The sequence below is a fragment of the Pygocentrus nattereri genome, chromosome 19, assembly GCF_015220715.1.
Source record: "Pygocentrus nattereri isolate fPygNat1 chromosome 19, fPygNat1.pri, whole genome shotgun sequence".
Classification (NCBI taxonomy): domain Eukaryota; kingdom Metazoa; phylum Chordata; class Actinopteri; order Characiformes; family Serrasalmidae; genus Pygocentrus; species Pygocentrus nattereri.
In genome coordinates this window covers 2863510-2876088 of record NC_051229.1, presented here as the reverse complement: position 1 = coordinate 2876088, position 12579 = coordinate 2863510, and the positions used below count along the sequence as shown (strand labels likewise).

General features: G+C 47.2%; 1 protein-coding gene across 1 annotated transcript; it reads right to left on the bottom strand.

Moving 5' to 3' along the window:
• Nucleotides 1-1698: 1698 nt before the first annotated feature.
• On the bottom strand, nt 1699-11606 carry cdc20 (cell division cycle 20 homolog). Its single transcript, XM_017716966.2, has 11 exons — nt 11454-11606; nt 10068-10263; nt 8845-8984; nt 8660-8768; nt 7532-7657; nt 7256-7452; nt 7070-7164; nt 5229-5445; nt 2928-3053; nt 2732-2849; nt 1699-1961 (listed from the first exon to the last, which is right to left on the bottom strand). Exons 2-11 carry the CDS (start codon nt 10255-10257, stop codon nt 1792-1794), a joined length of 1488 nt encoding a protein of 495 aa, XP_017572455.2. The 5' UTR covers nt 10258-10263; nt 11454-11606; the 3' UTR covers nt 1699-1791.
• Nucleotides 11607-12579: the final 973 nt, after the last annotated feature.

The following is a 12579-nucleotide window of genomic DNA, read 5'->3' as shown; positions in this document are numbered from 1 at the left end:
ACAGATGGGGGTTGTGCTCACAGCCTCACGCCGTGCAGGACGCTTGGCATTTGCCAGAGAACACCAGGATTGGCAAATTCACCACTGGCGCCCTGTGATCTTCACAGATGAAAGCAGGTTCACACTGAGCACATGTGACAGACGTGACAGAGTCTGGAGACGCCGTGGAGAGCGATCTGCTGCCTGTAACGTCCTTCAGCATGACCGGTTTGGCAGTGGGTCAGTAATGGTATGGGGTGGCATTTCTTTGGAGGGCCGCTCAGCCCTCCATGTGCTCGCCAGAGGTAGCCTGACTGCCATTAGGTACCGAGATGAGATCCTCAGACCCCTTGTGAGACCATATGCTGGTGCGGTTGGCCCTGGGTTCCTCCTAATGCAGGACAATGCTAGACCTCATGTGGCTGGAGTGTGTCAGCAGTTCCTGCAAGATGAAGGCATTGAAGCTATGGACCGGCCCGCCCGTTCCCCAGACCTGAATCCGATTGAGCACATCTGGGACATCATGTCTCGTTCCATCCACCAACGCCACGTTGCACCACAGACTGTCCAGGAGTTGGCGGATGCTTTAGTCCAGGTCTGGGAGGAGATCCCTCAGGAGACCATCCGCCACCTCATCAGGAGCTGCCCAGGTGTTGTAGGGAGGTCATACAGGCACGTGGAGGCCACACACAACACTGAGCCTCATTTTGACTTGTTTTAAGGACATCACATCAAAGTTGGATCAGCCTGTCGTGTGTTTTTCCACTGTAATTTTGTGTGTGACTCCAAATCCAGGCCTCCACTGGTTAATAAATTGGATTTCCATTGATTTTTGTGATTTTGTTGTGAGCACATTCAACTTTGTACAGAACAAAGTATTCAATGAGAATTTCATTCATTCAGATCTAGGATGTTATTTGAGTGTTCCCTTTATTTTTTGAGCAGTGTGTATACACACAATCAATATCACTGTTGCAACACAACCTCACCTGATGTTTTTCCAAGTCATTTTGGTCCATTAATCATGAAATTCACACAATTTTCACTAGTCATGAAAATTTTTCCAGTCATGTAAATATTCTATGAAGTAACCGACCAGATCTTTGAAAGAGGCATTTGCGAAAACAGGTTTTTAAACTGGCTCATTTATTCAAATGGCACAAGTTTTACAAAACATTGTAATGAACGGCAAAATCCCAAATGTGAACTTTATCCCACTAAAGAATTTCCAAACATCAGGAATAATAAAAAAAAAAAACCCTTACACAAATGTTTATAGCTTAATATATAACTACATATAAAACAATGTACAGCAGTGTTGTGTGCACAGATGCTAGAATACAAGCTCGTGATTCAGAATTCACCCACTGTAGTTCAATTTGTGGCCAGTAGATGGCAGCAAGTACTCACAGTACTTCAAGGGTTCTTTAAAGGAATTATATAGAACCATGATCACTCAAAACCCCCAGCATCTATAGCACCCAAGTGTATGGTCACAAGTCTGACTAATAGAAGAATGCTTATGGGTGCTATAGAACCAAAATTAAAAAAAAAAAAAAAAAAAAAAAAAATAAAAATGTATAAAACTAGTGATGCCTGATTAAACTGTAAAGACCCAGACCCAGTACAGCGCTCCACAAAGGGCCCCCAGCATCTGCAGACACCAGGGACTAAAGTCAACAGAAGAACTGTACATAACTCAGAACATGCAATCAGGAATTAACCAAGGATAAAAAGCTTTATTGCAAATTTACAAACACACTGTACATAATTTAATCCGTAAACAAGAGAACGGCTCCGTTAAAACTCCGACTATCTGATGTGCTGCTGGATGATGCTGCTGCTGCCGCCGGCAGGTTTGGCCTTTTTAGAGGGATCCTTCTCGAAGCACTTCCACAGCCTCAGAGTTTCATCTGCGCTTAAGGAGGCGACCGTAGAGCCGTCGGGGCTGAGGGACAAGTTCAGAACTCTGCCCTCATGACCTAGGGTCAAAAGCACAAGGTTTACTCAGTTAGAAGCGACCTGGCACAGTGAATGCAAACGGTTCGATTCCCATCCAAATGGCCTGCAAGAACAGCAGGATTCAAAAAGATTCATCCGATTTCAAAGCACCACATTTTTACCACCGTGAGGCGCCGAGGAACCAATCACAAGCCAACTAAGAGGGGGCGAGTGTTTGACTGGCTCCCTTCATTCTGAGAGGAGATGAGACCCCTGAGCAGAAAGCGTTCTCCACGTCAATAAGAGTGAACCCATCATAATTTTCGTGGGCAGTGAAGCGCCAACACCTCAGCGTTCGTCATTGGTTCCTCAACACTGGATGTTCTCCGAAACTGCACTGAAAGAGCTGCGAGTCATCTATGGCATTGATGTCTGAACATAGGAGGTTCATATGGAGCTCTTGTAATATTACATAAACTATGCTCATTTAAACCATTACAGGTCAATGCGGTAACTAAATGACTAATTTTGAACTTTATATTGAATTTACATCCGAGGTTATCGTCTGGCTGCAGAGCATAAATCCGATTGCTGTCCAGCTCACGTAGACCTGGAGTTCCCCCACTATCTGATCACTCAGGTGCATGTAAACACAGTGACTCTGCACTGGAGGCATTTGTTTTACAGGTCATTGTAAAATCCAACTTTAATTGCCCGAGCACCGTTTCAGTCTTTGACCCTCAGGTCAAAGAGACCTTGAGCCGTCTTGGACGCTTGTGGACCGATTTAGTCAGTAAGAGCCGAGACTCACCTTGAAGATCTGTAACTTTAGTGAGCGAGGGATACTTCCAGATGGAAACCTGGTCATGTGCAAAGCCGTGTCCGGAGACCAGTTCTTTGTAGTTTGCTGCAAATAACAGCGACGACACCTGAAAGTCCAAGAGAAATTAGTACGTTTCGGATGCTTCGTGTACACAAGTGTGCAGTGTTGGACGTCTGGGCCTCACCTGAGACTGCGTGTCCCAGGCAGTAATGCAGGAGCCACTGTTGACGTTCCAGAGGCGGATGTTGCGGTCACTGGTGCCCCCTCCTGAAGCAAGTATGCTGGGCTGCCAAGGACACCAAGCCAAAGCCTGAGCGTAGAACAAAAGACGAAGTCAGAAGTGACCAGAGAAATGCATTTGAGCCATGTTTCAGCCCTTTAACACAGCTGACCGTCGTTGGCGGGCAATTAAACACTTTGCTTATAAATGTTTATGCTTTTAAAAGGGAAATTCCACCCGTTCTCAGATTCTACATGGTTAACATGTAAAAGCCATTCAGAGCAGTTTGGTATAAGATGCCCCGTCCTAAAGAAACTTGCCAGATTCACAAAAGCAAGAAAAACCTGAAGGTTCTTAAGATGAACACCAAGAAATATGCAAGAACGCAATACTCAATGTCTTATGTATTCTATGGTGCATTTAACAGCTTCCCATGAATGCAATACATTTAATTTGTATCAACTGCTTTCTCTATTATTTAATCCACTCAGGGGAACAAAACTGAGGAAATTCCTCAAACCAAGCATCTAAAACATCACGAAGAACTAGGTGACCATGAAAACCAAAGACAGGGGGAAAGATAAATAAATAAAAAATCCTCCTTGGAAAGAGAAGACTGGGGAACGCAAGAGACGAAGATGTGCAGGATGAGCAGAGGCAGCGTCCAAGTCAAACTTAAGATGCTTAAATCTGGCACCGGATTCTCACAGTGGTGGTGAGGGGAGCCGGACATCTGTAGAGTTTAAAGCAAAACGGTCCAAAGAAAATTCAGATCTACCTTCAACACCCCATATAAAGCCCAGAAGACTCGTGTAGGTTCTCTGGTGGTTCTGGATAGTAAATAAGATGTCCATTTGTGTTGTAGTCATAGCGACCCCTGGTTCCCATCACCACCACTGTAAAAACATCTGAACCATTTCACACCAAACCCTCTGAACGACTGACCCCACACACACACGGGGGCAGTGAGCACACTTGCCCGGAGCAGTGGGCAGCCCAATCCGCAGCGCCCGGGGAGCAGTTGGGGGTTAGGTGTCTTGCTCAAGGGCACTTCAGTCATGTGCTGTCGGCACTGGGGATCGAACCGGCGACCTTCCGGTCACGAGGCTGGTTCCCTAACCTCCAGCCCATGACTGCTCCCAGTGTGGTCAGTAGGTGCCCCCTACTGGTCTACTACTTGGACCACTACTGGTCAAACAATCCAGTTCACTCTCCATATTCAAATCTAACCTGAAATCTTATCTTTTCACACTTGTCTATAACCTCCCTCATGCCTTCAACGTCTGACCAGGCCATTGTACAGCATTTCTTATGTAAACTGCTCTGCCTCAAACCCATAACCTGCCCTCAGTCTTATGCTCCTTCATTAGACCTGCCCATATACTGCCTTGCCTGTGTTCAGTGTGTTATCTATGTACTTTGAATTGTAAGTGTCTTTGGGTCCTTGATAAAGCGCTATAGAAAAGAATGATATCTTCTTTCGGCTTCTCCCTTTAGGGGTCGCCACAGCGGATCATCTGCCTCCGTCTTGCCCTATCCACTGCCTCCTCTACTTTCACACCAACCATCTCCATGTCCACCTTCACTACATCCATAAACCTTCTCTGAGGTCTACCTCTTCTCCTTCTACCCGGCAGCTCCATCTCCAACATTCTTTGCCCAATATCTCCACTATTCCTCCTCAACACATGTCCAAACCATCTCAACCTGGCCTCTCTGGCTTTATCTCCAAACTGCTCCACCTTCACCGTCCCTCTGATCTGCTCATTTCTAATCTTGTCCAGCCTGGTCACTCCCAACGAAAATCTCAGCATCTTCATCTCCGCCACCTCCAGCTCAGCCTCCTGTCCTGATAATATTATTATAATTATTATTAACAACATCACCTCCTCCATTACCCAGACCATTAATCTTTATTCCAAGCAGAAGAGAGTCAAATGGATTGCATGAGATTAAAAGCAGGCAATAGTGGTAAAGTCTCTTGTTTATGTAATAAATAAATAAATAAATAAATAATATAAATGTGAAAGCATTTATTTATTTACAACAGAAATCTGACACGAAAGCAAGCAGCGTACTTTAAATAAGAGACATTTAGAAGCAAAGTGTCTTTGGCCAAAGCGTGGCTTGAGATCTACATGGTGAGAACACGGTAACAGAACCTCCTCACTACATCGTCACGCGGTCGACGGGCAGCAGCTCGGGCCCTTTAGCCGTTTGAAGTGAACCGCCAGCTTAAAGACAGATTTATATACACGTGCCCACCTTGACTGCTCCTTCGTGTTCAGTGAAGCAATGCACTCCGGTTTGCTGGGCACCTGACCAAACGTTCACCGTGTTGTCGTTTCCCCCGCTGGCCAGATACCGTCCGTCCGGAGACCAGGCGAGGCCGCAGACCTCCTGCGCGTGACCCCTCAGAGTGCACGTGTGATGTTCTGCTACACGGACGTCATGCTGATGAATGAGACCCGAGCGGGCGCCGCTGCAGCAGGAGAGAAGAAACGGGACCAAAAGGAACCTTTAAAAACAGCCTGATCTTCCCGAAAAACTCCAGATTGAGGAGATTTGGGTAAGTGACCAGTTTAATTTGTTCCAGAGAGATATGGATCAAATAAAGGCTTCAATTGGGCGTGTAGAGGTGACCGTGCTGTAGGATGTCGGTTTGGCGTGTTACAAAAGGCTTCATGCATTTGTAGGATCAAACGTATTTGACTAGGAAATAATTCCCAGGACACTGAGAATATTAACTGTCAATATCTGAGATCTGAGGGAAAAACAAAGCCACTAAACATCGTTAAATCTTTAATTTAATCAGTTTAGGTTCCATTTATTTTCATCTATAGGATGACACTGGCTCTGGGATGAGAAAAAACCCAGGCAGTTTCCAGCATGCACAAAGCACCTGGAGACACACCAAGTCACTCTCACAAAGCAAAATGCATGAAGTCATTTAAAAATCAGTCACTTCAAGGCTACTGAGCTGCCAGCAAGATGTACCTTCATGGCTGATTGGAAAAACCTGCAAATAAGACCAGTTACCACCACCAGCAGAGACAGAAGAGCATCGTGGTGAAGTTGCCACCATAGCACCTCAAATCTCAGGTATGTGATGAGAATGAGGTGGTGGGAGGAGCCAGAAAAGCTCTGAAGTAGCACAAGATTAACAGAGCAGCTTGAGGATTACCAAAGACGCATGGTATTAACTTTTTTTTTTATTTTATTTAACGTATCTGCCTCCCATCGGAAGTTTTTCCTGTCTTATTTGGGTTAGTGTAGTGGGCAACACCTCTGCCTTCTACACTGTAGACTGGGGTTCAATCCCCCACCTGGGCAAACACCCTACACTATACCAATAAGAGTCCTTGGGCAAGACTCCCAACACCTCCTTGGCCTTCCTATGTAAAAGGATCAAATTGTAAATAAATAAAAATGTCAAATGATATTTCTCCCCACTTAGCACACATTAAAGTCCATTCACTATTGCTCATTTTCAAATGAAGGCTCTTCAGGAACTTTTCGTTCATCTGGATATAAACAGTGTAGATGTTCCCTCAGAGGTTCTACAGTGGTTCTAAGGTCTGATTGTGGAGCTTAAATCAGTTCCTCCAGGTGAAAAGTTGGTATTTGTTCCTTTTCATAACCGAATGTTTTAAAACAGAGCAGTAGAGTAAAAGCCTGGAGGTGAGGCGAGGCGGGGTGTGTGGAGTCAGTCCAGCTTAGAACAGATCATCTCAGTGGATTATGGCTCAGTTATGTTCCCTCACTAAAGGCACTGAGATGAACCCCTGAGGGTTCCACCCCAGCGACAGTTTAGTACCTTTATGAGAGTGTATCCTCTCCAACCGTTAGAATTTGTTTCAAGGCTGACATGAGCTCTATTCTCATTGGCTGCCCTGTATTGTGCCTCATTCTGAAAGCACACCGATCTTTAGGTCTCCAGTGTGAATAGGTGGGGCAGCTGAGTCACGTCTTATTCTGTGACTATTGAATGAATAAACATGTTGAGTGAATTAGACAGAATCTGATTTTAGTAATTGAGGTTTGTTCTCCTGCGATGCGGCTCTTCAGAGAGACCTGCATGCAGCTGTGGCCGGAGCCGACTTTACCTGGACAAGACGTGATCGTTCCAGCTTAAGCAGCCGACTCTGGTGGCGTGGCTGTCCATGCAGCGCAAGCGCTTCTGATACTGGACGTCCCACAGCTTTGGGAGCAGAGAGGAGGAGGAGGTCAGTCAAAGTGAAGCTTAAAAAGGAGAAGAAAAAAAATTTGCACAAACAAAGCCGGCTACCTACCTCCACTTTGCAGGTGCTCGTTCCAATGGCCAAGAAATTTCCATCTTTGCTCCAAGACACTGAGCAGATGTAGCCGTTCTCTTCCTCCATCTTCTTCAGCAGGGTGATGTCCCCCTGAGCAGCATCCCACAGGTACACCTGCTCCGAGAGCGCCACGGCCAGCAGGTTCTGCCGCCCCCAGTCCATCAGGTTCAGATCTAAGGAAAACGAGAGACGAAGTGAAAACTCAGAAGCCCCAACAGCAGGACGGAGCGAGATTTATGAACTGGAACTCACAGAAGTCGTTCCGGAGCTCGGGAGCGTCCAGGATTCGCTCGGGAGCTGAAGAAATGTAGCGGCTCTTCTTCATAGAGGCGGGCGTGTGAACTTGGCTGTAGAGAACCTTCAAGTTGTTCTGGTAACCTGTGGGAGGTGATTTGGTCCGTTAACTGGTTCTTCAAATGCACAGAACTGGTTGCCAGTTATTCAGCTTTCAAATGGTAATATGGAAAGAGGGGGGGGGATTTGTACCTTGCCTATTCACTTCAATGCATCCTGTAGGAGTGCAATGACAAACTGAGCCCAAACCACGATACACGATGTCCAGTCATCCCTCGTTTTTCACCATTTCACAAATAAAATCCCATTTCATCTCCACCACTCAGCCCTGTTTTCCTGTTCACGTCTAGGGGTGGGGTGTCCCAGTTCTTGTTGAGACAGAGGGGTAGGGTGATGTGTTAGGACTACAGTGTGTTACGGGGGAAGCCTGAAGCACCAGAATGCAACTGCTGCTCCATTTAAGGTGGAGCTTGAAAATTTGAACAAGAAGCTGGCGAATATCTGATGTCCAGCAACAGGCTGCTGAACTTTCCCCTCCTCAGCGGTCACTGCAGACAGGCAGGGTCACCTACAGAGCGGTGCTGGTAGCTGTTAAGTGATGCTCTTCATTTGAGGGTCTCATTTCAGAGGGAAGATCAACCACTGCCCTGTAACTCAGTTCTGAGGGGCAACACTCAAAAACAAGGGTTTTTAAAGAGGGTTTGGGCTCAAAATCACAAAGTTATGCTTTTTAAAGTTCAGGCAAGTTCTATACGTGTTCTTTAGGTGTTCCACCCACCCAGTCGACAAAACTAAATAGCGCAACTGTTGGGAACCCAGACCTGAACGTATGCACCTCCATCACCAACACGCTGGACCGTGGGACAAAACTCTAATGCAGCATTCAGGAAAAAGGTAGGCTTCGTGATTTAAGTGTGACCTCGCTTGCTTTGCTGCTTCTTTCTGGACAGCATGCGAATGCAAACAAGCAGGGAAAGTAAACCGTCTCAGCAAAGAAGCCCGACAACGTGAAAACGGTCAGGTGTTCACTGCCTTCCAAACTCCTCTGCGTGCTGACCTCCTCAACATTCAATAAACGGACCGTACCTTCAGGCGCGTTGAGCGGCTTTCCTCCCAAATGCAAGATCTTGGCATCCTCGACATCGTACCCATTCAGAGTTACAGACCACGCCTTCTGAGTCGCCTGCTGATTGGCCTGCGGGAGCGAAAGGGGAAGTTAGGTCTGAGCAGCAGATCAGACGTGACTGGTAAACATCAGTGGAAGGCCTTACAGCAGACGCGCCCTCCTCAGCCGGCTCGTTCTCCTTGGAGAGGAGGAAGCTCGCCACGTCCATCTGTTTGGCGTTCCTGACTGGGATGAATCTGTCTCCTCCGGCGTTTGAGGGGGTGCTCTGTGTCTTGCCATTCTTCCCTGGTTGGAACACAGAAAGTCAGTTCTCAGCAAAAACACCAAAATCTCACGTTATTACAGGAGATGGTTAAGATTTAGGATATTTTGGCGACTCTGGATGTTCCTGTACAACTGCTCATCTGGAGACAAGATTATAGACATCACTCGTTAGGATAGCAGCAATTACCAAGCTTCAACCTTCAGTTGCCATGACAATGCAGATAAGATTCCTAAACCAAAATCAGGTCCGCTTCCGTTGAGTTTTACTAAATAAATGGCAAATTTCTGTAAAACGGCCCTCAAAAGCAGACAAATCTGGCAAATGTGTTGAAAGAACTCCAGAACCCAGACTTGACTTGAGGGACGCATCTTCTGAGGAAGTGAGTGAATTATCCGTCGTCAGGTCTTCATCACTACACAGTACTGCAGGTTAATTCACCAGGACACACAACTCTACAGTGAGCCGAGTCTCTTCAAAGCCTTCTAGTGTGTAATCAACATTAAACAAAACCGCTGATCTAAAAAAAAGCTTTCCTTCTGGATTAGTCCACATAACATCTGACCATACCCACACCACTCACTGACCAGCATCTATAGAGTGGGTTAGAACGGTCTCAGTAAGCCCTGAAGGTGGAGAAGGCCACGTTCACGCTCAGGCAAGCTCACAGGACATTGACCCAAGGCAGTTTAAAGCTCCGTCCCTGGACACTAACGGGGCGCGGCACGGCGCTCCGTCCCTGGACACTAACGGGGCGCGGCGCTCCGCTCCGTCCCTGGACACTAACGGGGCGCGGCACGGCGCTCCGTCCCTGGACACTAACGGGGCGCGGCACGGCGCTCCGTCCCTGGACACTAACGGGGCGCGGCACGGCGCTCCGTCCCTGGACACTAACGGGGCGCGGCACGGCGCTCCGTCCCTGGACACTAACGGGGCGCGGCACGGCGCTCCGTCCCTGGACACTAACGGGGCGCGGCACGGCGCTCCGTCCCTGGACACTAACGGGGCGCGGCACGGCGCTCCGTCCCTGGACACTAACGGGGCGCGGCACGGCGCTCCGTCCCTGGACACTAACGGGCGCTCAAGCCGCTTGCTGGACTCTGTACCTGGCGTTTTGCTGGGGGTTTTGGACAAGCTCAGCGACCGGTTGGTGCTTTTGTTGGGCGACAAAGCGCCCGCATGCGCTGAAGTGGACGTGCTGGCCTTTCTCTGCCACCGGGCCATCGGAGCGTTGGTTATCGGCATGTCCAGCTTCAGGACGCTGTGGATGTCATTCTCAAATCCGAAGTGGGACATGATGCACTGCAATGACAAAAGGACAGATTAACAGCTTTAGCAAAGTTTTTGGTCAGCCAAGAAACTGGGCTCCTTCAGTTACACGCTGGCTGTAAACAGGTGTGACCTCACTAACACACTTAACCACAAGACGGTTCTTTACTAAAGCCAACGGTTCCATTCAGAACAGCGAGATCTATATGGAACAGTTCGCACGCTTAAACGGTTCTAGCATGGTGAACTAGTTCAGATTGACGGAGAATGTGCTGCATATGGTTCTATATTGGTAGCTTTTGTGAAAGTGGTTCTATATAGCACCAAAAAGGGTTCTTTGGGTGTTACAAGCTGGACCTCATAACAGCAGCAGAACCTTTTTGGTGCTAAATGGAAATTTTCGCACAGCTTCCAGAATTCATTGTTATCTGAACTGTTCTAGATCCACATCTTGCCAGCTTTCTCGCATGCATGTCCACACTGAACATATTTAAAACACGTTAGAGGACATTTGAAACTTGTCTCGTGCTTTGTCTAAACAATTTTGAAAAGCTGGTGGAACTCCCCTTCAACGGACAGGCTCTCAAACCACAGGCTCAAAGCACTTTAAGGCTTAGGAGGGCGCGGTGGTTAAAGGGGAAGGCCACCGACTTTTTAAAGTTTCTGCATATTTTAGTCTGAGATGTAAACAGAGAGATTTGGTGTGAAGTGGTTCAGACGTCTTTACAGTGGTGGTGACGGGAACCAGACGTCTTCTGAGTTCACGTGGAATGTTGATGACGGGAAAACAGTGGAAAAACTGGAATAATCAGTTTTCTTTGAGGGCTATTTTGCCTCACAAAGGCCTGCACGCACCATACCCCTGCAACACGAACGGATTGTAAGGCCAAAACCTTCGCAAAACGACCATAAACCGACGTCTCGTCTCAGGCCGCCTCTTCATAACCGCTCCATGTGGCTCAGCCTCCTGTGAGGGAGCTTTTAGAGGCGGACGTCTGGTTCCCATCACCACCACTGTGAACAGTCCTGACTCTGCAGCGTTAAGTTTCTCTAGAACTGAGCGTTTCACACCAAACCGCTCCAGCGCAGCTAACGTCCAGCTGACTTCGCTTACAGCTCGGGTCATTTAACCATGTGGGACTTTTGAAAAGTTGGTGGAGCTGCCCTTTAACTAACGATTACAAACGATTACAAAAGCGGCTTTGTATCGCCTCCAAACTCACCCCAAACTCCTCAACTCGCTCGGTTTGTCAGTAGGAAGCTTTCCAGCAGCAGCTGTTGGTTAAAAAGTGGTTCTGGAGCCTGAAATCAGCGTTAAAGTCGGGTTGGGTCGGGTCGGGTCGGGTCGGGTCGGCTCTGATCCTCCTGCGCTCCCGCTTATCCTCACACTGCGGTTAACAGTCCAGTCTACAGCAGGGCTCTACGAGTTGTTTAAATGCCTGAATGCGCCGCCCTCATTGGTCAATTCAAACAGGTTTTTTTGCTCGTTGCCAAGGCAGCCGCACAAAATCCCCGAAGCTGATTGGTGGAGCTACAGGAGGCGGTCCTGTCTTTTACCGTCCTCCCATATCTGTCACTACGGCTGCGCTCGCGTTAAAGCCGAACAAGGTTTGGCTGCCTCTAGTGGTCAAGGTGGATAATGCGGTCTGACCTGACTGAGCAATAAAAGTCTTTTCAGTAACGAAAGAAAATGGTAGGACCTTTTTCAGTGCAAGTAAAACATCGGTGCCTTATTAGACTAGACAAACGAAGATTTTTGCACAGGTTGTCATTTTAGACAACAACAACAATAATAATTAAAAAAATAATAATAATAATAATAATTGCTGTTGTTTACATTTTACATGTATTATGCATTTTTGAGATTGTTCTGATAATTCATGGTGGACGCACACTAACACAATAAGTTCAGAAGTATTTTCGTTCAATATAAAAAGGCCTTTTATATGGTGCTGTTTCTGAAACAGCCCGATCACATAGAAACAAATATGCAGAGACCGGACACGAAACAGTCCTACTAATTCGGTGTAATTATAACTGTACAGTTTTTAATTTTATGTTTAATAGAGTGAGAAAAGCCTAAAACGATGCGCCCTAGACACGATCACGCCGCGAAATAGAAAATATGTGAAAACGTACGGCACGCAGACGAATCGCAGGACTTTTATTTTGAAACGTTGAGGTCGTTGCAGGGTGTTTGTGGTTGGAGACACGCTGGGCGGAGACGGGCGAGGAGTCTGGCTGGAGGCGGAAAGAAACTCGGATTATTATTAATAATTACGGCTTTTATCAGTATTCAGCTCCGCGGAACAGCAGGTCTGATGGTTTGTGCCACTCGCAGCTCCTCGG

Bases quoted from the DNA above. Each gene is read 5' to 3' on its own strand.
- cdc20 (XM_017716966.2), bottom strand. From the start codon at position 10,257: ATGTCCCACTTCGGATTTGAGAATGACATCCACAGCGTCCTGAAGCTG. The intron at 3,054-5,228 runs GTGGGCACGTGT...TTCTACGCTCAG, and splicing joins AACACGAAGGAGCAGTCAAG to GCTTTGGCTTGGTGTCCTTG. The intron at 1,962-2,731 runs GTGAGTCTCGGC...TTTTGACCCTAG, and splicing joins TAAAGTTACAGATCTTCAAG to GTCATGAGGGCAGAGTTCTG.